Here is a 26,878-nt window from a genome sequence, read left to right as displayed (position 1 = left end):
GGAGTCCGGTACCTTGTCCGATAGCCAGGTTTCTGTGAGGCAGATCACGCAGCAGTCCCGCATCTCTCGCTGGAATGAGATCCGTGCCCGAAGCTCGCACAGCTTGTTCTCCAGAGACTGCACATTAGCCAGTAATAAACTGGTCTGTTAGTGCGCCGTCTCAGTCGAACCAGAATGCCAGATCTTCTCCCTCTGTGTCGGCGTTTGCGGCCTCCAGGGCCAGAGAACAAAGGCGTCTCAGGTGAGATGAATGGGGGGTCTACAAACGGAGCGTCCGTGTTGCAAAACTTGAACTCTGGAAAGTTATAAGAAAGACCGTCTTTTATGTCCAGTAAGGTTTGTCGGTCGTACACAAGGAGACATGTGCTACTCCCGAAAAAATCAAGGAAAAGTAAAATTAAACACAGAAAAAAGCTGTTGCTTGTGGGGAGCTCGCGACGAGGCTGCCATACTCGGTGCCATGCATATGAGAGCATGAGGGCGGGAATGGATGTTTGTATATGTGTGTGCCTGTATGTCTGTGTCTATATGTCAGGTTGGGTATCAGATGCCACCTCTCTGGGGACATCTCAGGCCCTCCAAGGTTTGGAGGCCTATCTCCCCCCACCACCACTTCCCCTGCCAGTGGCGGACTCCCTCAGACATCGGTGCGTTGGTGGTTCTTTGTGTCTGGGGATGGGCATCCAAGTACACAACGGCTCACTCCTTGGCGGCCGCTTATCGGGGCCTGGAGCCTGGGGCTCGCTCGGGCCACTTCGGAGGTGGGGTGCCCACGGCCTCTTGGCCTGGGGCTCGGTCACTCAGGCACGGCTGGCTGCCAGCGGAGCTCACGGGCACGTCACTGCAACCCCCCCCCCTGGCTTCTGCTCCGCGGCTGCTGCGTGAGCCCTCATCTGGGACTCTCCTCAGCTCTTTCTGGGACAGTGGCGCGGCTGCCCCTCTGTTGGTCTTCCTTGGTCTCTTGTGTTCTGGGGGCCTCTGGATGTCTGGAGTTTTGATCTCCTCCATACCTGCTTCATGCCCTGGAGGACGGGGCTGTGGCCCCCCCACAGCCTCTAGCAGATCATTACATGAAGGAACCTTTTAAAAAAAAACAAGCGCGTCCATGCTCACAGGTGTACACACTGGTGATCACACCCACAAAAAAAAAAGAATTCAATATCCCCGTGCTGGGCAAACAGGTTTTGCAGCTGTTTGAGCTAAGATTTTCAAGTTATTCACATAATGAAAACCTATACTTTTTTTCGGGCGAGTTCCCCATTCGAATGCATGTAATAGTCAGAAACGCACTGTCTTGACGAAATAAAGCCTTTTAGCTCAAACAGCTGCAAAGCCTGTTTGCCCAGCACGGGGATATTGAAGTCTATAAGATAAAGCCATAAATATGTGTGTCTGAGTCTTCTATCAAAAGTTACAGCTATTTATATGAAGTTGTACAAAAACGCTTTCTTTCGTCAACACAGTGCGTTTCTTACGATTACATGCATTCGAATGGGGAACTCGCCTGAAACAAAGTATAGGTTTTCATTACGTGTGTCATGTCATGTCAGAGATGAAGCGTGGAACTCACATTTCTCTGCCTTGACGTACAATCTGTTTTCGAGCAGCCGCTGTAGCACGCTCCTCACATGGATGTGATGTTCCTCGAGCGTTCTGGAAAAAACCAGGATATCATCCAGGTACACAAAAACAAACACGTTCAGGAAATCCCGTAACACGTTATTGACCAGGGCCTGAAAAACCGCCGGGGCGTTGGTTAACCCAAACGGCATCACTACATATTCGAAGTGCCCTAATGGAGTATTGAAGGCGGTCTTCCATTCGTCACCCTCTCGTATGCGAACCAGGTGATAGGCGTTCCGCAGGTCCAGCTTGGTGAAGACTGTGGCTTCCTGGAGTGAGTCGAAAACAGAATTGATTAGCGGGAGGGGATATTTATTCTTAACAGTGATGTCGTTTAAACCCCGGTAATCGATGCACGGTCGGAGCGACCCGTCCTTCTTTCCCACAAAGAAAAAACCCGCAGCGACGGGGGAGGATGACGGCCTGATTCTTCCTGCTGCTAGCGACTCTTGGATGTAATTCACCATAGTTTCTCTTTCGGGACGAGACAGGTTGTACAATCTGCTAGAGGGCAGCGAAGCTCCCGGGAGTAAATCAATGGCGCAGTCATATGGTCAGTGAGGTGGTAGTGAGAGCGCCTCGTCTTTACTGAACACCTGCCGTAAATCGTGATATTCGGGGGGAACGGAAGAGAGGTCTAGTGCTTGTGGCGGGACTGGAATCCGTTCCGCTGAGGCGGGGGGAACGGCTGACCCCAAGCAGTTCGCCAGACAAAACAAACTCCAGCTAGCGATTCTCTTTCCGGCCCAATCAATGTGAGGATTATGCCTCTGTAGCCAGGGGTAACCTAAGATAAGTGGGGTGTCAGGGGAGGGGAAAGTGAAAAAGGACAGCTGCTCCTTGTGGTTTCCTGATGTGACTAACTGTACTGGCGCGGTTTGGTGGGTGATAAAAGCAAACACCTGATTATTCAACGTAGACGCAGGGATGGGCGGTTCGAGCAGAGTAAGAGATACCTCTAACCTCTTAGCCAGTTTCTCATCCATGAGGTTCTGTTCCGCCCCGGAGTCCACCAGCGCGGGGCATGTAAAAGTCTGGTTATTAGTCACGATGGTAACGGACAGTAACAATCGGGGTCTAGTTGTGCTTAAAGTGCCGCCCACCCGTATCCCCGGACTTACTGGTGGGCCGGTTCGTTTGGGCGGACCGGGCAAACAGCGATGCGATGACCGGGCCTCCCGCAGTACAGGCAGTCCCCAGCCCGAAATCGGCGTTCCCTCTCCTCCGGAGAAAGCCGAGAGCATCCGATTTGCATGGGTTCGGGCGGAGGAGGCGATGGAGAACGCGCACATGCAGCCGTGGGTGGGGATGAAGAAACACGAATCCCGGGGCGCAATACGGAGCCCATAGGCTTAAGCCGCCGCTCGGCATCCCTCTCCCGCAGGCGTCTATCGATCCTGCGGGGGAGGGAAGCCAATTCTTCAAAGGATTTCGTTTCCTCGTGGAACGCTAGTTGGTCTTTCATCTGGTCGTTTAGCGAACGTAAAAAGACCCCACGGAGGGCCGAATCGGGCCAACCCACGGCCAACCCCTGGTACGAAACTCGACTATGTACTCAGCAATACTGCGCCGCCCCTGACGGAGCCCCAGCAATTTCTGTGCGGCGTCGTCCTCCGAGACTTGAGGGGAGAACGTCGCCTTGAACTCCTCCAGAAAATAGTCGTAATCGCAACCACGAATGGGGTGAGAGGTTAAATAAGCCTCAGCACATGCTAAAGCTCGTCCCCGTAACAACCCCACAAAGTGGGAAATTTTAGCAGCATTCGTGGGGAAGGCATGCGGCGTAAGGCTGAAGAATAAGGAGCACTGGAAAAGGAACCCCCCACAGAGGTCTAACTCCCCGTGGAAGGGCTCCAGCGGCGGAGGTGAAACGTTGCGGTGTACGGGGTCGGGCTGCTTGGCTCGCAGCTGATCCTGAGTGTCACTAAGCTCCTGGTAACGGTCTTGGAGTGATTGGAGCTGCTGATCGTGGCGACCGAGAATAGCGCCCTGTTTGTTAATGGCGGAGCGGAGTGGGTCTGCTGGGTCCATACTGGCCAGTCCGTACTGTCATGAACCAAAGTTCAGCGCACAAGCTGGACCCAGAAGCAGAGCCAACACACACAGGAGTATGAGAAAATAAACTTTATTTTAACTGAAGGTGTCCCGGGAGGGTAGAAGGAAAACACGCGTGAAACTAGAGAAACCAAGGGACCGGGAGATGAGTCGCGCAGCAACGCCGAAAACGGGACTGTGGGAGGCTGCAACAAAAAAAGGAAAAGAATTATTGGGGCGCAGGGAAATAGCAGCATACGTGGGGGAAGAGTATGAGTCTTACAATGACTGGGGCCGTGGGAGCCGGAGGGAGGGGTGAGGGTCCGCGGGGGAGCTCCAGGAAAGTCGAGGTGGCGAGTACTGAAGGCGATCCAAATTCCAGACGGGTGGGTGGACAGGCAGGTGGCTCAAAAAACACGCCGAGTTGTTATCTGAGTGCACAGGACAGAATAAGCGCTAGTTCAGACAGATGAGTTTTCACAATCGCTTTCCCGCAGGTGTACGTTACCGCTGTGAGATGACTACGGACTGGCGTGGAGCAGCAGGCTGGGCTGGATCAAATGGTCCACCTGATGATCGCCTGGGATGGGGTGCAGGTGTGGAGTTAACAGCCACGCCCGTGGGCGTGGGCATCCCATCAGCACCTCAGACGCCGGGCCGCGGACCATGACAACGTGAATAACTTGAAAATCTTAGCTCAAACAGCTGCAAAACCTGTTTGCCCAGCACGGGGACATTGAAGTCTATAAGATAAAGCCATAAATATTTGTGTCTGAGTCTTCTATCAAAAGTTACAGCTATTTATATGAAGTTGTACAAAAAAGCTTTATTTCGTCAAGACAGTGCGTTTCTCACTGTTACAAGCATTTGAATGGGGAACTCGCCCGAAACAAAGTATATGTCATGAATCGCTGTGCGGCAGGCAGGAGTTGGACCCAAAAGGCAAGCACTCAGGCACGAAGTTTAAACACAAACAACTCGGCTTTATTCGCTGGCAGGAGAAAGTCAAACAAAGCAAACTAAACTGGAAACTCACAAACTAAACCCACAGAGAGACACAGGGAGATCCACACAGCATGAGGGACAACGCGACACTGACTCAGAGAAACACAGGGTTTAAATACACTGGGAAGTAACGAGGGGAATGAGACACAAAAGGAGGGCAGAGCTGGGAGAAATCAGGACTGACGAGACAAGCAAAGCAGGACACATTCACATAAGACACGGACCATCAAAGTAAAACAGGAAGTATCATACAGAGACGCAAACTTGACACAGTGGAGACAGCAACTAAGAAACACAGAGACATAAACCATAAGGCAGAGGACTCTAAGAACCGAGAGACACAGAGGGGAACTCAAACATGCAGACACAGACTACACTGTCAGGAGTTGACATGAGTTCAAACACAGATAAGAGAAATGAGACAACTGCAGACCGACTCAGAGAGTAATTAGAAAACGTGCGCACGGGTGAATGTCTCTAAGAAGACACACACACTGAGCGCAGGCTTGGTTCTTTATTTATAGTGAAAGTAAGTTACATAGTACTTCCTCTTTTAACTGTAAAGGGAGAGGTCAGGCATTATCTCAGCTTATCTGACCTTGCACACATACACTGAAAATAACAATGCAGAAGTATATCATGCTTATCTGACATCACACACTGAGGTAAGGAATGCATTATGTTCTCTTTAACAATAAGCTGTCATGGATCGCTGTGTGGCAGGCAGGAGGAGGACCCAAAATGCAAAACTCACAGACACGGGGATGAACTCAAAAATTACAGCTTTAATGCTGGAGAGGCAGAACGTAGGAAATACAAAACTAAACTGGGAAAACTAAATACAAAGCTCGCCAAGAAACACAGGGAGGAACACACACAACATGAGGGAGAACGCGACGCCGAACAGAGGAAGACGCAGACAGAAATACACAGAGGGTTAACGAGGAAAGTGGGAACACACGGGGAACACAGGTGACACAGATAACCATAACGAGACAGGGCGGGGTGAACATAACACTGACGGGTACAGGCACAGAGGTTCAGACAGGAGGAGAGAGAGCACGGGGAAAACACAGACATAACAGGCTGGGGAAACATGAAACAACCACAAAGGGAGACGAGGGCTCATAAATACATAGAGGGCACACAGGGGGGAGAGAGAGCGCGGGGAGAACTTAGACATAAAGGGCAGGGGAAACATGGAATAAAACATAAGGAGAGACGAGGGCTCACAGATACACAGAGGGGCACACAGGGGGTAAAAGCCATGAAGGGAAAACACTTAGGGAACAACACAACAGGGCAACTCAGAAAACATGGTCTAAATAAGGAACGAATATACAAAAATACATGGAAACTAAGAATACTGGGCCAACACGGCCCAGGACCATGACATAAGCTTGGTTATGTGAAAATATATGAACACACAAAATATAAGGCATACTTCGTTAGAATATAAGGCACACTTGATTATATTGTATTATAGAGATTTGGTTATAATGTATAATGTAGAAAATCTCTTAACATTTCCCTCCTGATGTTAATATATTTCACAGGTTTATATCAATGCATAGTCACTTGTTAAATCACATTTTCAACTTGCATGTCATTCAGTGAAGTATTTAAACAACAGCTCCTAATAAGAATAGAAATTCTCCACTCTTTCCTCCATGTTTAGCATATCATACTGGCGAAAGGGATCCTCAACATTTCTCTGGATCAAGACATAATTTCCTAAAGTATGGTTAAACATATTCATCACCATGCGTCTCAGACAAGGGATAATGCAAGCAGCAAAAATGCAAAATAGTAACATCATACTGCAGAGGGCCAACAGTCCTTTAATCAGCAAAGATTTCCAGGAGCCGTTCAGCAACCAGTCCCACCAGCCTTGCTCATCGGTTACGTAGTCCTGTTGCTGAGCGTCTCTCAGTTGTTTCAGAACATTCAAAGCATTTGTCATGTTTAATGAGTGTATGTTGTCAGGTATGTAAGTGCAACATGTCTTGTTAAACAATATGCAGAGACCTCCTTTCTCTGCAAGAATAATGTCTAAAGCTACTCGGTGTTGCATGACAGTGATGCGGATTGCATCAATTTCTTCATTCTGTGATTTGTCAATGCGGGTGGAAGCATTCAAAAACAGTCCAAAACGATAGTCTAAAGTCTCTATTCGTAGTGCGTGCTTTCCTACTCCTGTCCAGGGAAACAGAGCGTGGACTACCTTCTCGCCGGTGTTCCAGAGTTTGAAGTTCTCTGGAACGTCAGTTCCAAGGATTGAATCATGAGGCTTGATTTCTACATCGCGCTTAACTCTGGTCTTGTTGTGCACTGTTATCTTAAAAGTGTGATCTGAAATGAAGATAGGTGCACAGCATCCTGACCAATTGGGTGGCAGCATAAAGTATGCACGCTGTCCGCACAGCCATGCCATACCTTGTACCCAATAAGTACCATTTACCTGTCGATGTAGTTTGACTGTCCCGTATGGTACTGTTCCATAGGTTGTGTTGCAGTTGCTGGTCTGGCCCAGGGGGTGGCGTCCTTGCTCTGCTGCTTGGTAGAAGCACAGAGGATGCTGCTTCTCTGTAGGGGTCATAAAAACAGGGAAAGGGACAGAAGCATTTCTGTTTTTTACTGTCATATCTACCCAGAATTTGTCGTCACAGGTTCCATCCTTCAGGCCTTTTGCCCATGGGAGTGAAGCTCCAATTCTGATTGCATAATGTTGTCTTCCAATGCTGGCGAAACTTGCTGCACATTCACTTTGCCAGTGACTGTTCGTCATGCGACCATATATGGTGGGGTAGACTGAAGTACTAGGCATGTGAGAACAGACATAACAGTCTTTTTCTTCTATTGTATTGTATAGGTATCGGTACCAGGCATTGTTCATCCAAGGGTGAATGTGATCTTGGGTCATTTCGGTCAGATGGGAATTGTCATGGGTCCACCTCTTGAGACGGGGAATAGTTGGTGCTGTTCTGTGGGCTCTTCCAGGTATCAGCCAGAAGAGCATCATCACTAAGATGACGGCCATCAGACAGATCAGGCGGCACATGAACCGTTTCCGTTCAAAGTGACAAGCACTTAAGCATAACAGCTTTGGGGCTGGGGCTGGTGGCTCTTCTTCTCCTAGATTCATTGGGCTGGTTTCCTCTATTTCAGGCGTCCCCGGTGTTGTCATTGGTTCTTCTCTTTGGTGGGATGGGTCACTCTTTATTATGTGTTTGTTCTTCAGGGCGACCAGGCACACCCGGGCTCCAGGTGAGTAGACCACTGGCGAGAAGGTAAAAGGCGGGATATACCCAATCAGCCTTTCCCTCCACCAGGGGACACCAAAGAGTCGGGGGAACCGGCGTCTTATTGTGGTGCAAACACTTTCTTCACGTGACTTTAATGGATCCACGAAGGTCTTTCAGCTATCTTACAAGCTGTCGGTGTAGTCAGCAACACTTGGAATGGACCCTCCCACCGCGGAGCACTCCAGTTTTTCCGCTGGAGGACTTTAATCAGAATCCAATCACCGGGGTTCAACCTGCAAGAGACTGGAGATGGATCACACGGCAGCTGATTGTTCAAAATCACTTCTTTATTCTCAAACAGTTTTGTCATCCATTCTGCCATTGTTGTTTCGGCAATAGATTTATTAATTGGCTCACTAGTTATGGGGAGAGGGAAGGGTCTGCCATGTACAACCTCAAATGGTGTTAGACCACCTGCTCCCTGAGTTATTCTCATCCATAGCTTAACTAAGCTTAGACATTCAGGCCATGGTTTTTTAGTTTCCTCCATACATTTCCTCAATCTCTGTTTAATTGTGCCGTTAGTTCTCTCGACTAATCCTGCACTTTGTGGATGATAAGAACAGTGATGTTTTATGCTGAAACCTAAAGCTTCAGAAACTTTACTTATTACTTCATTTACAAAATGTGTACCATTATCTGATCTTATCAGAGACGGAATGCCATATGTTGGAATGAAATGGTTGCACAAACATTTTGCTACTGAGATTGCATCTGCTTTTTTCACTGGGTATATTTCTGGCCACTTGGAAAATACATCTATTATCACAAGTGCATACTTGGAGGACTGAGATTCATTTAGTTCAATAAAATCCATGTGGATAGTGTGAAATGGGTGTGGCGGTATAGGAAACCGGCCTCGCTTTGGTCTTAAATTGCCCTGAGCATTGTGTTTTTGGCAAATCATGCATGTTCTAATAAACTCTTTTGCTGAACTTTCAAAATTTTTTGTATAGAATTGTTTATTAAGTATAGAAACCATCCCTCCTGATGACACATGAGTCTTGGAATGTGTCACTAAGGCGGCAGTTTTATGCAAAGATTTTGGAAGAACTGGTTTGCCATTGCACATCATGAGATTGTCTTTTAATTCTGCTCCATCTTTCAACCAAGATTTTTGTTCACTCAGTGATGCTGTCTTTTGTGCATCTGCTAGTATTTGTAATGGTATTAAATCTATGGTTTCTGTTGTTAAAACATCAATGTGTTTTTCTGCAGCTGCTTTGGCTGCTTTGTCAGCAAAGTTATTTCCTTTTGTTATTTCTGTGTCATCTTTCTGATGAGCTGCACATTTGCATAGTGCTAATTCTTTTGGCAATGTTATCACTTCTAATAGCTTTTTTAGAAGGTTTGCATGTTGAACTGGGTTGCCTGAGGAAGTTGTCATTCCTCTGTTTTGCCATATTTTCGCAAAATGGTGAACTGCTGAATAGACATATTGGCTGTCTGTGTGTATATTGACACTTTGACCTTCGTACAGTGTACATGCTCTAATGACCGCGGTCAGTTCTGCGCTTTGAGCAGAGTTTGAGGAACTGAGAGCTTTTGCCTCTACCACTGTATCAACAGTTGTGACCGCGTAACCCACACAATTTCTACCGAAAATGTCTTTTGACGCTGAGCCGTCTACAAAAACATTACTGAAACTGCTCTGGGGGGAACTATGTATATCAGTGCGAGGTTTTGTGTCTTCCTCTAATTTTTTAATGCAACAATGTTGTTCTCCATCCAGAGGGGTCGGCAAAAGTGTGCTTGGGTTCAGCTGGCGACACTTCTCTATTGTTATGTGTGATTGCGAAAATAAAATCCCCACATAAGAAAGTTGTCTGGCGTGTGTGAGGAAAGAGAGATTTGCTTGGAGCAAAATAGAGGTCACAGCATGTGGGACTTTGATGATCAACTTATGTCCCAGAACAATGTCTGCACATTTTTTAACTGCCTCTGCTGCTGCTGCGCATGCCTGAACACAGGTAGGTAATCCAGCAGCTACAGAGTCAAGTTTGCATGAATAGAAAGCTAATGGGCGTTGTTTTTCTCCAAAAGCTTGAGTTAAGACTGCTTTCATGTACCCTCCTGCACCATCAACATGGAGAATAAAAGGTTTTTCATAGTCTGGTAATGCTAAGACGGTACATGTTTGCAATGCTATTTTTAAATCAATGAAAGCTTTTTCTGCTTCTGGGGTCCACTGTATTTTGTCTTTTAATGCTAGGTCTTTACCATAAATGAGGTTCTGTAGTGGCTGGGCCAGCAGTGCATACTCTGGAATCCAGCATCTACAGAAATTGCACAGACCTAAATAACTCATCATTTGTTGTTTGGTAATTGGCTTAGGAGCATTTTGTACAGCTACTTTTCTGCTGTCTAACAGCTGCCTGCCTTGTCCTGTCAGTTTGTGGCCAAGGTATATCACTTCCTGGCTCCACAACTGCAATTTATGCTGTGAGACTTTATGGCCTTGCTCTGCTAGATGTTGCAAAACTGCCAGTATGTTTGCTTTGCACTCATCCTGTGTATGGCCTGTAATCAATATATCATCTACATACAGCAGGAATTGCCCTGGAGCAGGGAGGGAGCAAGATGACATTGATTTTCTCAAAGCCTCTGCATAAAGAGTGGGGCTATTCTGGAATCCCTGAGGCAACCTTGTATAAGTATACTTTTGATTGTCAAAGGTGAATCCGAATAGCTTCTGTGAGTCAGGGTGTAGAGGCACAGAAAAGAAAGCATTGGACAAGTCTATTACAGAGAACCACTGTTCCTTTGGTGTTCCTTGATTTAAAATTGTGTGTGGGTTAGCAACCACTGGAGGTATTTGCTCTGTTACCTCGTTTATTGCTCTTAGGTCATGAACTAGGCGATATTTTCCTGTATTAGCCTTTTTTACTGGAAAAATTGGTGTATTACTCGTGGCTTCATTAGTTTTCACGAGAATACCTGCTTTTTGCATGTCTGCTATGACTGGTCCAATTCCTTCTCTCGCCTCTGCACTCAAGGGATATTGTGGTTTCACAGGCCTGTATGTGGTTGTAGTTTTCACCACTACTGGATCTGCTCCTTTTATTAGGCCTACATCTGTGGGTCCTTGAGACCATAATGTTTGTGGTAGCTTTTCTAGTTCAGGGTATGTTTCAAATGTTAACACTTGTCATTCATCTTGTTCTGTTGTGGTTAAGTGTGTAGCCGGCGTGGTGGTTAATGGCCAGCATAAAGTATATCTCATGCAGCCTGTCCTGCGGCCTTTTTGCCAGCCATCACACTCTGTTTTGTCATATCTGTCCATTTCTACAGATCTCAGCACTGTACCCAACTCAGACGTTTGGTCGTTGCGTGCAACAGATACATGAGGGTTCAACATTTTGTTTATGCACTGCACTGCGTCTGTCTGTAACACTGAGCATACTGCATTGCCACTCTGTGTCACATACAGGTGTTGTAGGACTAATTTTTGTGGTCCCAATCTGTGTACTTGCTGATCATAAATTTTGTCTGGGCCTGGGACGTGTTTATACCACAGGGTGTTGTGGTATTTCGCTGGGTCCTGCCTGTGTGAGTGTTCAGGTAAGTACATATTAGCTTTGGCCTCTAGAGGTTCAAGTTTTGGTAAATCTAAGGTCCAGTAATAATTTGGCTCACCTAAACCTTCACAAACAAAAATGTCTTCAGTTTGGCTCTGACTGTCAGAGAGTAGGAGTCTGGCTTGCATGCCACTTTCTTCAGGGATAACTCCTATTTTTAATTTTGTTAAAGCATCTCTTCCTAACAGATTCAGCGGACAAGATGGGTCATAGATGCACTGATTTTTGCAGCCACGGCCACTTTCTCTATGTGACATAAAGAGGGGGACAGTTAACTGCTGTTTTGTCGCATGTCCTGAGGCTGATTTCACAATTAGAGTGTCTTTTGAAAAAGTTACATTTGGGACTTCTACTGTTAGAACAGATTTACACGCTCCTGTGTCGCAAAGGAATTTTACTGGGACACCATTCACGTGTACTATAACTGTTGGCTTTGCTTCTGATCCTAGCAGTAGTTGTTCGATATTGTAAACTTCCCCTTCATCTGTTTCACTTCCTTCCTCTCGTGCTAGTCATTCATCACGTCGTCTGCGCCTGTCATCGTCACTTTCCTGTTCTTGGCTTACACTTCTACAGTCTCGAGCAAAATGCCCGTTTTTACCACAGTTATAACATTTCATATCTCTTTTGTCTCTTCTTTGTCCTGCTTTTTGCTTTCCCTTACGTGGCTTATAGCCTGTTGTGTTTTTTTGCTGTCCTGAGAAAGCTATAAAGCCTGTCTCTGGGTCAATCACGAAAACTCCTTCTGTTTTTTCTTTCTTTCTTTGTATTTTTACTGCATGTTCCGCGTGCTGCAGAGGGTCGGGCAGTGTTCCCGTATTTTGAGTTACCCACTGTTTGTCTACTTGTGCTTTTATTTTGGGCAGCAGGCCATTCAGAAAAGCATTTTTTAATTGTTGTTGAAAAGCAGACTGTGGATCGGGATCATGATTCAGCCCTGAGTTTTGCCTGAAAACTGGGCGTAGGCGATCCAAATAGTCTGATGCTGTCTCTCCTTCCTTTTGTTTGCACTCTCCTATTTTTCCATAATCTGGCCTTGGGGCTAAATTAACTTCTACTCTGCCGTACAAGTCATTTAGTTCCTGTCCTAACTGAGGAGTGTCTGGTCCTAGCACGTCGCCGTTTTGGTCATTTCCTGTGTATTGGCCTCTGGCTCTAGGAAAACGTAAACCTAATAAATCTTGAAGAACTTGCAGCATTTCATGGCCGTTCAATCCCCAGCCATGTCGAATCAACTCTACTGCGTTTCGCCACGGCTGGAAACCTTCGTTAAGGGGTGGCACATCTTTTAGCACATTCTCTCTGTCCTTATGGGACCAGGGTCGGAATGCATATATCAGAGGCTCTCCATCTATTGGTATGTTTCCTTGGCCGTCTGCGGGCCCACAGGGTTGCCCAAACCTAGGATTTGATAAGGCAACCATTGGAAACTGACCTACAGTTCCTTCTTTTTTGTAGTGATTATGTTTAGTCATAAGATTAAGGTGATGTTTTGCCTCTGCATAGGGATCTGGAAGAAAAGGGTTGTGAGGAGAGATTACAGGAAGTGGTGACGTAGGAATTGGTGCAGCTGCTGCTGCAGTGTGTGTGGGCTGAGGTGCACAAGGGGGGGGGGGGGGGGGGGTTTCTTATCATTCGTTGCAGTTTTCTGTTTATCTTTATTTTCTTGTTTTTGGGCACGTTTAGCACTGCGTTTATCATTTTCTGCCTCCCATGCTTTGAAAAGCTGCCATTCTGCTACACGTTTTGCTTTTTTCTTTTGACTTCTTTCCTCATATAGTTCTTTTTGCAAAGCAGCTTTTAAAGCAGTTATTGACTCTGGGTTGCATTTGCCTTGCCAGGCTGGACAATAAATTTTATGTGGATTTCTCCACCTATTTGCACTGACTCTCCCTGCATTTTGACAGTTTTTTTCTAGCCATTCTTCATCTGCTGTTAATTTGACTTTGGTTTTAGAATTACCCATTTTGAACTAATTACGTCAGAACTGTGACACCGTCTTTGGCACAAAGAAGTGGGGGGGTTATCAATAACAGGCTTCTACTTTCCCACTATTTGAGAGAGCGGTTATTGATTTTACGTGATGACGCACAACCGAATTCCCACTTCAACCAATACGTGAGTGTACACAGGAAAACAATTTTCAGGAGCGGTTCGACCGCTTATTGGGTCGTAAATGACAACTCACTCCGGTATTTCAACACAAACAAAGCGCGTTTTTATGATTTTTATTGAGATTTTCCGTATTTTTTATGTAACACCTTCAACCTGTTCCGTTGCAGCCACTCCTAGAGCGACCGGAACTTGTTCCGTTACAGCTGCTTCCCAGAGCAACCGGAACTTTTAACAGCGATTTCTAGAATTTCGCTCTTGCCTGTTTGTCTCTAAGTCCCTTCTGGACTGAGATCTGTCGGCGCTAACCAGGTTTACACACTATTTTAAAGGAAAATCTCAATATCAACGTATTTTAGCGCTTGATGGAGTGCAGTGTTTCATATTCACCTTACTGTGGCGCTGCGTTTTGAATCCGGCGCTCATCGGGTCCTGGAGCCGTGAAGGCCTGTATAAGACGCTGACCGGAGATCGAATTCACGCTCCCGGTTTTTCTTGTTTACTGTGCACAGATTTTTTCCAGCGCAGGCGTCACGACGTCAGGATCCGATGAAGACCGTCTGTGGAAAACTAGACGTTAAAAATAACAGTCAGTTATCCGGCTACGAAGGACCAATTTAATGTCAGGAGTTGACATTAGTTCAAACACAGATAAGAGAAATAAGACAACTGCAGACCGACTCAGAGAGTAATTAGAAAACGTGCGCACGGGTGAATGTCTCTAAGAAGACACACACACTGAGCGCAGGCTTGGTTCTTTATTTATAGTGAAAGTAAGTTACATAGTACTTCCTCTTTTAACTGTAAAGGGAGAGGTCAGGCATTATCTCAGCTTATCTGACCTTGCACACATACACTGAAAATAACAATGCAGAAGTATATCATGCTTATCTGACATCACACACTGAGGTAAGGAATGCATTATGTTCTCTTTAACAATAAGCTTGGTTATGTGAAAATATATGAACACACAAAATATAAGGCATACTTGGTTAGAATATAAGGCACACTTGATTATATTGTATTATAGAGATTTGGTTATAATGTATAATGTAGAAAATCTCTTAACATACACAGAACAGAGGGGACACAGAGAAACATGAAGGGCAAGGGATTGAAACTAGAAACCATAGAATAACTCACACAAGTACAATATTACAAACATCACAAGGAACTAAAAACGCTGGGTCAGGGGACCCAGGACCATGACAGTATAGGTCTTCATTATGTGAATAACTTGAAAATCTTAGCTCAACCAGCTGCAAAACCTGTTTGCCCAGCACGGGGATATTGAAGTCTATAAGATAAAGCCATAAATATGTGTGTCTGAGTCTTCTATCAAAAGTTACAGGTATTTATATGAAATTGTACAAAAACGCTTTATTTCGTCAAGCCAGTGCATTTCTTACGATTACATGCATTTGAATGGGGAACTCGCCCGAAACAAAGTATAGGTTTTCATTATGTGAATAACTTGAAAATCTTAGCTCAGTTAGAACTGCCTAACTTTCAGCATTACTTCTTAGCCAACAGGCTTCAGTTTATCTCAGGATGGCTAAAACATACCCTCTTAGATGAACCTTGGCTAGATGTAGAACAAGCACTCTGCAATAATCTAGAGATCTCAGACCTACCATTTATCAGCTCAAACATCCAACGACATGAATGCTTTAAAAGCATCAACATCAGCTCTTCTCTGACAGCGTGGTGGGAGTTTCTAAAATTGACGGCGTCTTCATTAATCCCATGCAAACGTACACCTATCTGGAACAACCCTGACATATTACAAAACAATAATATGATAAACTTTTCAGATTGGAGTGGTAAAGGAATCAAATATTTAGAACATATACTAGAAGGAACAGAATTTATTTCATTTGACGGACTAGTTACACAATATGGGATCAACAAGAAAAGATTTTTAGAATATCAACAAATTAAATCCATAGTAAAAAAGAAATTTAAACCGGGTCAAGTTGAACTACAAACACCACCAAGTGTGGTTCAATTTCTTACTCTTAAAACCCCCAAATTACTATCCAAAATATACAGAATGCTTTCTAAAACAGATGAATCAATATCACTTCCTATTGCAAAATGGGAAGCGGATTTATCAGTTAACTTAGACCTAAACTTCTGGTCTCAGATTTGCTTAAAAACCTTTCATCAACTATTCTCCTCTTTGCCTGACTTAAATGTCTACTCTCTTTTTCTGGGGGGTGACTTTAACTGCTGGTTAGACCCAGCCCTGGATCGCTCATCCACTAAGAGCAATGTTTTAAGCAAATCTGCATCTGTCATTCATGCCTTTCTATCAGAATATGGAGTGTGTGATGTTTGGCGTACTCTAAATCCTCATAAAAGAGATTACTCCTATTTTTCACATGTGCACCATACATATTCAAGAATTGATTACTTTATCATTGACACTAATTGTCTGCAGCAGGTCCACTCCTGTGCCTACCATAGCATAGTTATTTCAGATCACGCCCCTCTTACTTTGTCTCTGTCTCTTCCACATCCTCCTGTTAAAGCTGCACAATGGCGTTTCAACTCGACCCTCCTGTCGGATGAAAATTTTGTAAAGTTTATCCAGGATGAGATACGCTTTTACTTTGCCACCAACTCTTCCCCAGAGACTTCCAGCCTTGTCATATGGGATGCCTTTAAGGCGTATATCAGAGGCCAGATTATTGCTTATTCGGCAAGAATCAAAAAACAGTCCACCCATGAAAGGAACAAGTTAATGCAACAAATTAAGGAGACTGATGAACAGTATGCTCTCAAACAGAGTCATGAAATATTTAAAAAGCGTGTAGAACTTAAAACAAGACTTGACCTACTCACAACGTACTCGACTGAACGTTTACTCTTACATGACAAATCCAAATTTTATATGCATGGTGACAAACCTGATAAATTACTGGCGAGCCTTCTAAAAGGTTCTCGGGCAAGGCAAAGTATTCTTAAAATTCGACAACAAGATGGCAACATAGTCACAGATCATGGAAAAATCAATGAAGTGTTCAGGGATTTTTACTCACAGCTTTACACCTCAGAGTCCCAAACTGACTGTAATGCAATTAATGAGTTTTTAGCTAAACTTGACATTCCTGAAATTCCACCAGAACTTAAAACAAGGCTGGATGAACCCATCTCCCAGTTAGAAGTTTCCTTGGCTATAGCTTCGATGCACTCTGGTAAGTGTCCAGGTCCGGATGGCTTTCCGCCAGAATTTTTCAAACACTTCTCTTCATTACTGTCCACGCAGCTTAGTGCAACCCTCACGGACTGCAAGGAACAAGGATCTCTTCCTCGATCATTCTATGAAGCCTGTATTACACTTATTAAAAAGAAAGGAAAAGATCCGTTGGAATGCGCCTCCTATAGACCCATTTCTCTACTGAACACAGACGCTAAAATATTAGCCAAGATACTTGCCCGTAGACTAGAAATAGTTCTTCCAAAAATTATTTCGAAAGACCAGACAGGCTTCATTAAAGGTCGTTATTCATATTTTAACATAAGGAGGCTATTTAACATAGTCTACTCCAGCTCTACAGACTCTGATGAATGTGTGGTCTCGCTTGACGCTGAAAAGGCCTTTGATCGAGTTGAGTTTGATTATCTCTTTGCAGTCCTTGATAGATTTGGCTTTGGAGCGAAATTTACTTCATGGATCAAATTACTCTATTCTCAACCATCTGCTACAATACGAACTAACCTCCAATTGTCAAAACCCTTCAAACTTCACAGAGGCACACGCCAGGGATGTCCTCTCAGCCCCCTGCTTTTTGATCTGGCCATAGAACCCCTTGCCATTGCGTTCCGCAGTTGCAAAGAGGTACACGGCATTTGGAGAAACAATACAGAACATAAGGTCTCGCTCTATGCAGATGATCTTAGCCTCACTACCATCTGCATTGAATCTGCTTAGTCAATTTGGTCAGATTTCAGGGTATAAACTGAACCTTAATAAAAGTGAGCTCTTCCCGCTGAGTAGCAAAGCCAGTATGTTAGACTTCACCTGCTTGCCCTTCAGAGTTGAAATGACAAAAATTACATATTTGGGAATCACAGTGACAAAAAAACATAAAAACCTTTTCACAGAAAATGTGAGTGCTTTGCTGAACCAAGTGAAGCGGTCCCTTACCCACTGGACACCACTCTCTATGTCTCTGGTAGGACGTATCAATTCAATTAAAATGACCATTCTACCCAAATTTCTATACCTTTTCCAGGCCATACCCATTTTCATTCCCAACATTTTTTTCAATAAGCTGGACTCTGTCATCTCATCTTATCTATGGCAGGGTAAACGCCCAAGGCTCAATAAGATGCATCTTCAAAAATCTAAAATTGAGGGTGGGTTTGCACTTCCCAACTTTCGTTTTTATTATTGAGCTGCTAACATACGATGTTTGGTGTTTTGGTATTTTTACCATAATCGGAGTGGTTGTCCTGACTGGGTCACTATGGAATTGCATAGTGACAACAGTATATCCTTACCAGCTGCACTTTGTTCTCCACTCCCATCCTCTTCATTCAACTTCATTCCCAACCCTGTAGTGGTGCACTCATTAAAAATATGGGGCCAGTTTAGGAAATATTTTAAACTTTGTGACTTCTCCCTCCTCAGCCCCATTGCATCTAACCATTTCTTTAAACCTTCTACCCAGGACAGTGGGTTTGCGGAATGGCACAGAAGTGGAATAACTTGCTTTAAGGACCTATTCATAGCCAACAAACTAGCATCATTTGAACAACTTGCTAATAAATATATTCTTCCACCATCACACTTTTTCAGATACTTGCAAGTCAGGCACTTTATTTGTTCCCAGATTTCAGGCTCAAGCCCTCCACCAGAGCCTACACTACTAGAAACTATTCTACAACTCAATCCAACCAATAGAGGGCTGATTTCCTTGCTTTACAATAAAATGTTAAATTTGACACATACCTCTTCATCCAAGCTCAAGACACTGTGGGAAGAGGACTTAAACATGACAATCTCTGATGAAACATGGGCCTCTATACTCAAACATGTCAACACTACATCACTATGTGCCCGCCATTGTTTAATCCAGTTCAAAGTGGTGCATAGAGCCCATTTCTCAAAATCCAGATTATCCCGTATCTACCCTGAAATCACTCCATACTGTGACAGATGCAAAACTGCTGAAGCCTCACTGGTCCACATGTACTGGTCTTGTCCCAATCTCACTCAGTTCTGGTCAGAGGTTTTTCGTACCCTGTCCGGAATTCTCAGTGTGACGCTGGCCCCCGGCCCCCTTCTTGCTCTGTTTGGCATCAGTGGGAATGAGGTGCTTCTACCGGCCTCTAAAAAACAGGCATTATCATTCTGTTCCCTGTTGGCCAGAAGGGCAATCCTACTGAGGTGGCGGGACGCTGCCCCTCCCACTCACAAACAGTGGTTATATGACCTCATGGCCTGTCTAAAACTGGAAAAGATAAGACACTCACTTCAGAACTCCACTGGGAAATTTCAAGACATGTGGGGACCCTTTCTTGATGCTTTTCAAAATCTATAAGAATTTTTCAGCGAACTCTTAAGTCAGGTGTGGAAATACAGTGTGCGGGTGCAGGCAGTGACCTGGGTGGGAATGAATGGGATTGTTTTGCAGGGATTATGTTACTTTGGGATATATTATACATTTGTTTATATTATTTTTTTTTCTCTTTCTTTCCCTTTTTCCTTTTTTTTTTCTTTCTTTTATTTCACAGCCGAAGATACATTTTTGGACTCATTTCACAGCTTAAATGTACTACTTAACCTCAATGTACAGATCATCTGTAATCCTTCTCTTTTTTTTCTGTCTATATGTATAATATATATGTTGATGTTTATGTGTACAAAAGGAAACCTCTTAATAAAAAAGACATTGTTTAAAAAAAAAACCTTTCATCTAATTAGAAATCCCAGTCTTCAATTAATTCAATACAAAATATTACATAGAGTGCACTATACAGGTCATCGGATGTTCAAGATGGGCTTTACGTCTACCAACAACTGCTCACACTGCCAATCAAATTCACCGGACAATTATATCCACACTCTGAACTGGTTCTGTCCACCAGTTCAGAAGTTTTGGCGCGAGATATGTGAAGACTTATCGAAGTGTCTGAAATGTAACATTCCAACTTCCCCCTTAGTGTGTTTGTTGGGCAGCTTAGATAATGTCACTTCAGAAAAGAATATCGCCCATATGGTTTTCACTGCCCTATGCATAGCCAAGAAAACAGTCCTCATGAACTGGAAAAATAAAAATAATCTTAACTCTAACCAATATAGAAATTATCTATTAGATTACATTAGTCTTGATACAGCCTCTGCCACCACATCAGATCAATTGCTCTGGGCTCCTTTGATCAGCTCCATCATCTAGTGGGGGTGGGGGGTCATAGTTTGGTCCCGCCTTCACTGTTGTGATTGGTGTGGGGGTAGGGACAGGCTTAGGGCATCGGGGGGTTCCCCGGAGGCATCTTCCTTGGGGGGCTCAACCCGGGGTAGCGGTCATGTCCAGTTGGGGGCTCTGTTGGCTCTCAGGTGACTGTTTCCTCGCGGCTGCGTGCAGCGGGGCTAGGGGAGGGTCTGTGCTGACGGACGTGGGTTACTGACCTGGTAGCCTGGCTGCCCCTGGGTGGGTCCGGGATGGGCGTGAGGTTCTGGGGGCGCTCCGTCTCTGGGCTGGGACCCGGACCGGGCCTCGAGGGCTTGGGTCCTGGTTGGTGTGTTGCCGGGGTTGTGGGCGGGTGGGTGCATGGGGGCCCAGCCCTGGAGCAGGGTGCCGCCGGTGCATCGAGCCACCTGGGGGGCTCTTCAACTGGTGGGGGAGATTGTCACATCTTGCAGGAGCTTTCCTCTCCTCAGGAGCTCCCTCTGCAGGAGGGGAAGATACAGGAGAGGTGGAGGAAGATCTCAGCCTGGGTGTTTATTGCCTTATGTAGTCTGGAAGATGAGTGGATGGTGGGGTGGGTGCAGTTTTCTCTGTGGTGGGGTTGGGTGGACTGTCCCAGGCTCTGTGGGGCCGGGAGGCGCTGCTGCACTGGGCCCCGGTCTGGATGGGCCTGGACCCCCTTTCCCTGGCGGGTCGCGGAGTATGGGGGTGCCTACTGGGGTCAGTGGGGGAGCTGGCCCCAGGGAGGGGTCACTTGCCCCTCCCTTCCTTCCCTCCCCATCTCCAGCTGCCTCCCTCTTCCCGCTCCACCACAACCACCCACACATGCAGGACCTTGGAGTAGGGGTATGTCACCAGGGTGCAGAGGAGGCTAACCCCCCTGTCCCCTTCTGGCTGCCTCTGCCTCAATTTTATCCCACAACTTAGACATTCACATTACTCACACTCTCATTACACATACATGTAGGATCTTGGGGCTGGGCACGATACACGGAATCCAAAGTACCATCAGGGTGTACACCTCACCCCTGGCGTCGTTGCCCACCTCTCAATTTTAAATACACGTAGACATTGAGGGCTAGCAGGAGGGACCATGCGCTTACCTGCTGCTCTCTGGCAGGTAGCTCCATGCCCTCCTGGGTTTTAAATGCACCTTAGAACACACATGCATCAACACTACAATGAGCGGGTGGAGGGAGGTTTGGAGTCTTCTCTCACCCCCATTCTCTGCGACCTGCTGGACCGGGGGGGCTAGGAGGAGGAGTTGGCCGTCCAACTGCGGTCTGGAGTGTGGGGCCTTCCTGCTGCTGCGGAGTTGGGGCGGTCTGCCTCCCCCCACCGCAGGGAAAAGGGTAACACCACCTGGGTCTGGGTGCAGTTCCCCCCTCCAGGGGCAAGGGTACCTAGACCCGGTTTGTAGAGTACGCTTGGGGAGTGTGATCGTGTGTACAGCGTCTCTTTATGTCTGTCTCCACGTTGGTTGAGTGTGGAGTAAGTGCATATGAGAGCATGAGGGTGGGAATGGATGTTTGTATCTGTGTGTGCCTGTATGTCTGTGTCTATATGTCAGGTTGGGTGTCAGGCGCCACCTCTCTGGGGACATCTCAGGCCCTCCAAGGTTTGGAGGCCTATCTCCCCCCACCACCACTTCCCCTGCCAGTGGCGGACTCCCTCAGACATCGGTGCGTTGGTGGTTCTTTGTGTCCGGGGATGGGCGTCCAGGTACACACCGGCTCACTCCTTGGCAGCCGCTTATCGGGGCCTGGAGCCTGGGGCTCGCTCGGGCCACTTCGGAGGTGGGGTGCCCCCAGCCTCTCGGCCTGGGGCTTGGTCACTCAGGCACGGCTGGCTGCCGGCGGAGCTCGCGGGCACGTCACTGCAACTCCCCCTGGCTTCTGCTCCGCGGCTGCTGAGTGAGCCCTCATCTGGGACTCTCCTCAGCTCTTTCTGGGATAGTGGCGCGGCTGCCCCTCTGTTGGTCTTCCTTGGTCTCTTGTGTTCTGGGGGCCTCTGGATGTCTGGAGTTTTGATCTCCTCCATACCTGCTTCATGCCCTGGAGGACGGGGCTGTGGCCCCCCCACACCCTCTAGCAGATCATTACATGAAGGAACCTTTAAAAAAAAAAAAAAAAAAAAAAAAAGCGCGTCCATGCTCACAGGTGTACACACGGGTGATCACACCCACAAACTACACCCTTTTTGGCTCCTACCTCAAAGCACACTGTGTTCTATTTATCTTATGTGCTGCACAATAATGTTTAATATTTAGTGTTTACTGTCATATTCCCATATATCATTGTGATGTTGTTTATTCTAGTACTCTTGTTCTCTTCTGCTTATTTTCCTTTTTCTTTCTCAGCAGGTGATCCAGGTGATCAATATATGCATTTTTTTTTCTCTGCCCGTTCTGTTGGTTTATGTTTTTTTGCCCTTCTCCCCCGTCCCTCTTCTCAGCTGTTTCTCTTTCCCTTTCTTTCTCCCCTTCTTTCCCCCAGTCAAGTCTGTCCCATATTCAGTAAGTGAAAATAAAATAAACAATAAAAGGTGAATCAAATGGACCATTACGGCAAGGCTGGGATGGTCAATTTGGTAAAGTAAATCCGTTGGGCATCTTTGTTTGCCTTTAGACAACAATTCTGATGGCAAAAGAGCCAAACGGGACAGGCAAAAAAAAAAAAAAAAGATGAGCTGTACCTGGCTACACGGATCAGAAAGCAGCTGTTGAATTTTTCACAGAAAAACAAAATGTGGCTTATTTCAAAATGATCAGAGTTTGTATTGCATTTCATCTGTTTCTTTTATTTCCTTTTCTTTCTTAGATGTTTGAAAGTCTGCATAGTGTGCTGCGCTTTTTAGTCTGCCTTCATTATCTTAATAAATAACAACAGGTGAGCAAGCAGTGTGATTTAATACAGACGTGCCTCCTCAAAAAAAAAAAAAAAAAAAAAAGAATAATCAGTAAATCACTGGGATATGATGCTAAGCAGTCAGGTGCTGACAACCCCGCATCTACATAAGACCTGTGTGTTCTGTGCATGTATACTATAGTCCACCTAAATCACTGACAATAGAACATGATGAATAATAATAATGCATGAACAAAAAGTATTATCTCTTTATTTTCTTTCTTCTTTTTTTTTACACTTCCTGCTTCTATATTTTGTAAACCCGACTTCACAAAAGCATGGAAATTCAATAAAATCTTGACAACCAGTAAAAAAAAGAAAAAAAGAAAAAAGAAAATCTTAGCTCAAATAGCTTTAAAACTGTTTGCTCAACATGGGGATATTGAATTCTATAAGATAAAGCCATAAATACGCATATCTGAGTCTCCTATCAAAAGTTAGAGCTGTCTTCATGAAGTTGTATACGCTTTATTTCGCCAATACAGTGTGTTTCTGACTATTACATTCATTTGAATGGAGTTCTCGCACGAAACAAAGTATAGGTTTTCATTATGTGAACAACTTGAAAATCTTAGCTCAAACAGCTGCAACACCTGTTTGCACAGCACGGGGATATTGAAGTCTATAAGATAAAGCCATAAATATGTGTATATGCGTCTTCTATCAAAAGTTACAGCTGTCTTGAATGAAAGCATTATAGCAGCTTACCTCGATCATGTGGTAGAACAGACACATGGGCCACTTACGTGTCCTCCTACGGCAGGAGTAGTTGCCACAAACCTGCAAAACAAAAAGAAATGATCAGGTGACATGAATAGATTTATACAGCCATAACCAAGAGATTCTTCCTGCCTGTGGGCGTCAAACTAGACCCCCCCCCCCCCCCCTCCTTACTGTAACTATCAAAATTATCATAGTCTAAAACGATCATCTCATATCAAAAATATCATAGTCACATTATCTGACTTTATTAGTTGTAACAATGAGAAACGGTAAACAATTTGGCAAATAAATGACTTATAATTGTGCTTACCTGGTCCAGATGATCCACAGCCCCTTTGCATTTGTTATAATCCAGGATGATGTGGGGCTTTCTCTTCCCAGAGTCCTGGACTTGTAGCTCACGGTGCCTGGTGCTCAATAAGACAACATTTTTTCTTTGCTTGGGGATGTAGGAAACCACAGCCTTGTCCCTGCTGTAGCGACCTGGATGGGAGAGACGATCATCGAATCTTACTGCCCGATTAATTTGCTCAAATCTTTTTTTTGACATGGTAGCAGGAAGCAGAAGAGCCCTGTCTACGGTGTACATTTTAGGACATCGTCAGGTGTCAGGAAAAAAGTTGTCAGGTATCAGTCTCACATGAAAAAATGTCAGGTCTCAGCCTCACACAAAAAAATGTCAGGTCTCAGTCTCACACAAAAAAAATGTCAGGTCTCAGACTCACATGAAAAAATGTCAGGTCTCAGTCTCACACGAAAAAATGTCAGGTCTCAGACTCACACGAAAAAATGTCAGGTCTCAGAATCACATGAAAAAATGTCAGGTCTCAGCCTCACACGAAAAAATGTCAGGTCTCAGTCTCACACAAAAAAAATGTCAGGTCTCAGACTCACATGAAAAAATGTCAGGTATCAGTCTAGGGTTGCCAACCGTCCCTTAAAAAACGGAATCGTCCCATATTTAGAAACAAAAGCACACGTCCCGTATTGAGCTAATAAGGGACGCACTTTGTCCCGTAATACAGTGAGAATCAAAAGTAGTCTATAAATGTTAATGGAATTAACACTTTGTTTGAAAACATAATTCCCAGCCCCTCTCCTGCTTTGTGACCAATGAGCTGACAGCACACTTATGACAATTCGAGTATGACAATTCAGATTACCGCTCATCTCATTGGTCGAGGAAAGGTCGCTTACAGAGAAAATACCGGAAGACAACAGATGACCACAACAAGAAGCATGGCCAACAGGGAAACAAACGCCGACACTGCGGTGCAAGTCTCGGACGACAGTACACCTAAAGCTGGGCAGACACTGTGCGATTTTTTTCAGTCACGTTATTCAGCTCCTGCTCAAACTGCACGATTGACTCGCAGGGGTTAGAAGTTGGTAGGTCACGATGCAGGTCTCACACTATACGGCCCGATGCTCTGATGCGACCTGAGTGCTCACACTGTGCCTCCATAACATGAAGCTTATAACAGAAAATCTGTCGCTCGCTCGCTCTCTCTGTCTCTCACTCACACAGACACACCACCACCATCAACTTTGCTAAATTGCTAATGAAAAACATGATCAGGCAGCTGTGATTGAGCAGCAGTGTCGATCCAACTATTTTCATGGTTGTTGTGGTCGTGATAATTTTGTGATGCCACATCGAAAAGGCTCGGATGAGCTTTCCAAAGTTCTACAAGTTGTGCCTCCGTCGCTTGTGTCCAGATCACACGCTGCACAGCTGTGCTGCTCCGTCTTTTTCACCGACGTTTACGTGTTTGCGCGCGAGCAGTGTGAGCCCCTGTGGTGACACCCTCACGAGCGATTGATGATCGGGAGCTGGTCGTGAGGTGTTAATCACTTCTCGTTACCCCACGTATACTACACGATGCACGATGAAGGCCAAAATCGGTCCGATCACTCAAAAATCGGCTCAAAATGGGCCAAAAATCGCACAGTGTAAGCCCAGCGTTAGAGCAGCAATGTTTGTTCCCCTCAGACAAAGGGAAGAATGGGAAAAGGAAAACACCTGGCTGGAAAAAGTTAATATGGGCATGTGCAGTGAATATCAGCGCTATGTGGCCAGAAGTGTGATAATATAACTTATTTTGTGTAATAAACGACTGCAAGGATAGATGATTACAACAAATAGATGACTAATACATAAAAGTAATACATAGATGAATAATGATGAGTTATGATGCGTAATCATGGGAACAAGCGGGTTTACAAACAGGAGCAGCTGATTAGCTTTAGAAAAGCTGAAATAATACCTCAGCTGAAGCCAATTGTACTAAATGCACTAAATGTGCACAGTTACAAGAATATTTTTCTTTCTATTGTTTTCTATTATTTTAAGTTAAGCAGGACAGAGTTCTTTTAAAGAAAGATTTACTTATATTCTCAAAAGTTAAGCATGACAGGCTTCTGTTTAAGAAGGAGACCTGTTTTATTGTGTTAATGTTGTCATTTTGAGCTAAAAATAAATGGCTAAATGATCATTTGTTTCACATGTGTTCATATCACAAAGAATACACATCTACTTAAATCAAATTCAAGTCAAATGGTTAAAAAAAATAATTTCACACACAAAAAAAGAGCTAGAAAATTCACCACACTGGGAAGGGTGAAGACAACTGGGTCGCCCGGCCCTGGCCACGAGGTGTCCCTTATTTATTTTCCAGGGAGTTGGCAACCCTATATCAGTCTCACACGAAAAAATGTCAGGTCTCAGTCTCACACAAAAAAAATGTCAGGTCTCAGACTCACATGAAAAAATGTCAGGTATCAGTCTCACACGAAAAAATGTCAGGTCTCAGTCTCAGATGGAGGCTGCCATCTTGCAAATTTGGAGTAGTGACTTGAGGTGGAGCGACTGTGTAACGCTCCCGCTCACACACCCGCTGGTGACCGCAAACACGCCCCCTACACTTTTTACGTAGCCCGGCTGCTCGAGTTTGTTTTGCTGGTTTACCACGACTGACGACTCGTTTAATTAAGGTAAATACAACCATGTCACTGCTATAAAAAAAGACACACAGTTTATCATCTTATAGTTCTAAAATCGCTCTGTTGTTAATTCGTTTGCTAGATTAGCCGCTAGCATACGCACTGTGTTGAAGGCTTGTTGCTAGCTTGTTAGCGATGCTACACACCTGCTACTCTAATAGTCTGTGTTA

General features: G+C 45.1%; 1 protein-coding gene across 2 annotated transcripts; it reads right to left on the bottom strand.

Moving 5' to 3' along the window:
* Window positions 1-5,074: 5,074 nt before the first annotated feature.
* On the bottom strand, window positions 5,075-25,231 carry LOC147304690 (uncharacterized). Of its 2 annotated transcripts, none has more exons than XM_086280942.1 (4): window positions 24,016-25,231; window positions 23,691-23,762; window positions 14,048-14,227; window positions 5,075-8,210 (listed from the first exon to the last, which is right to left on the bottom strand). In XM_086280942.1, the coding sequence occupies exon 4, from the start codon at window positions 7,847-7,849 to the stop codon at window positions 6,299-6,301; it is 1,551 nt and encodes a 516-aa protein (XP_086137068.1). In that variant the 5' UTR covers window positions 7,850-8,210; window positions 14,048-14,227; window positions 23,691-23,762; window positions 24,016-25,231; the 3' UTR covers window positions 5,075-6,298. The 2 variants fall into 2 exon arrangements, with proteins under 2 accessions (XP_086137068.1, XP_086137069.1); XM_086280943.1 differs by having other exon boundaries at window positions 5,075-8,200.
* Between the last annotated feature and the right edge of the window lie 1,647 nt (window positions 25,232-26,878).

The sequence above is a fragment of the Aulonocara sp. 'chitande type north' Nkhata Bay genome, linkage group LG22, assembly GCF_057382095.1.
Source record: "Aulonocara sp. 'chitande type north' Nkhata Bay isolate Kocher_YH1m ecotype deep benthic linkage group LG22, A_spYH_male_GT1.1, whole genome shotgun sequence".
NCBI classification, from domain to species: Eukaryota; Metazoa; Chordata; class Actinopteri; order Cichliformes; family Cichlidae; genus Aulonocara; species Aulonocara sp. 'chitande type north' Nkhata Bay.
The sequence above is the reverse complement of the archived record's forward strand: the minus strand, read 5'-3'. Positions and strand labels throughout refer to the sequence as shown.